General features: G+C 59.9%; 1 protein-coding gene across 1 annotated transcript in view; it reads right to left on the reverse strand.

Moving 5' to 3' along the window:
- The window catches only part of ISY1 (ISY1 splicing factor homolog), a 13,186-nt gene extending 12,380 nt beyond the window's left edge, over positions 1-806 (reverse strand). Inside the window, exons 1-2 of the mRNA XM_035337657.1 lie at positions 750-806; positions 639-661 (exon numbers count right to left, since the gene is read on the reverse strand). Coding sequence (XP_035193548.1) covers positions 639-661; positions 750-752 — 26 coding nt within the window. The 5' untranslated portion in view covers positions 753-806. The remainder of the gene's footprint in view (positions 1-638; positions 662-749) is intronic.
- Positions 807-1,527: the final 721 nt, after the last annotated feature.

A 1,527-nucleotide genomic window follows, 5' to 3' on the forward strand; every position in this document is an offset into this window, starting at 1 on the left:
AGCTGCACAGCACTGCAAGCTGCACAGCACTGCAAGCTGCACAGCACCAGGTTCATCCTTACAGATGGCTCATGTCAGAAAATGGTTTGGGTTTGAAGGGACCCCAAAGCCCACCCAGTCCCAACCCTCTGCCGTGGGCAGGGCCCCCTCCCACCAGCTCAGGCTGCCCCCAGCCCCATCCAGCCTGGCCTTGGGCACTGCCAGGCATGGGGCATCCACAGCTCCCCTGGGAAACCTGAGCCAGGGCCTCAGCACCCTCTGGCTAGGGAATTTCTTCTTTGTATCTAATTTAAATCTACCCTCCTTTGGTTTAAGAGTGCCACCCTTTGTCCTACCACCGCACCCCCTGACCCCGAGGCCCTCCCCAGCTCTCCTGCAGCCCCTTCAGGCACAGGCAGGCCGCTGGGAGGTCTCCCCGGAACCCTCTCGTCTCCGGGCCCAGCTCCCTCAGCCTGTCCCCGCAGGCGAGGTGCCCCAGCCCTGGACACGCCGCTCAGCGCAGAAAGCCGCGCTCCGAGCAGGGGGCTTCGGAGCAGGCCTCGCAAGCCGGGGGCAGCCGCCGAGCCGCGGGCAGGGCAGCGCCGCCTCCGGGGGGCGGCGAGGAGCTCGGGCCCGGCCGGTCCGCACGCCGCACTCACATGGCCTTCTCCGCGTTGCGAGCCTGAAAGAGAAAAAAGAGGCGCGTTAGGCCCGGCGGCGCCCCGGGAAGCGGGGAGGGGAAGGGGCCCGGGCCCCGGCCCCGCGCTCACCATGGTGCCGCCGTCAGCCGCCCGCCGTCTGCCGCCCGCTCGGCTCCGCTCCGGAAGCAGCCGCGGCGCCGGCCCGGAAGCGGAAGCACGGCTGGGCGGCCCGGGCGGGGCCCCACGGTCCCGCTCTCCGCCGCGCTGCGCCTGCGCGCCACGACCCGTTCCCCCCTCCCCCACCCCGTGTGTGAGGCGCTGAGGGAGCGCGCGGCTGGGGCGGCGCAGGCCCCGAGCCTCCCAACACCGAATTGCTCTCTTGTTTAAAAAAATGCACTTTCCATATTACTTTTTTTCCCCCGAAGAAAATTGAGACTATGTTAAGACTTAATTAAATTCAGACTTTAGCACCTGAGTACTAAAGAAGCCAGAGCTGCAAGACCTTCATAAACACAAGCTTAAGTCACTGAATTCCACAGAAAAAGTGCATTTTTCGAGTCACAAGCACCGGAAGCCTTTATGTATATACACATACACACATATGTACTTATATACATACATACGTAAAGCTACAGGTTAAGTTCCAAAGGTTTTCAGGCCTTTGTAATAATAAAATTCAAGTTTTGTGACTAACCATCTATATGTTTGTGTGAAAGTCACTCCGTGCTGACCAAGCACAGGGTGCAGGCTGTGCTGCCGTCAGACCCCAAGGCAACGTACGTGCTTCAACTGGGGAACTGATAAGGGTTTTGGCAGTCTAAGGCTCAAAGTACATTCATGTTCTTTATAGCAGCAATTAGAAATAAAATGGAAACACTCATGCAAGAACACCTTCGCCACGCCTTAG

Source organism: Oxyura jamaicensis, chromosome 12 (genome assembly GCF_011077185.1).
Source record: "Oxyura jamaicensis isolate SHBP4307 breed ruddy duck chromosome 12, BPBGC_Ojam_1.0, whole genome shotgun sequence".
Classification (NCBI taxonomy): domain Eukaryota; kingdom Metazoa; phylum Chordata; class Aves; order Anseriformes; family Anatidae; genus Oxyura; species Oxyura jamaicensis.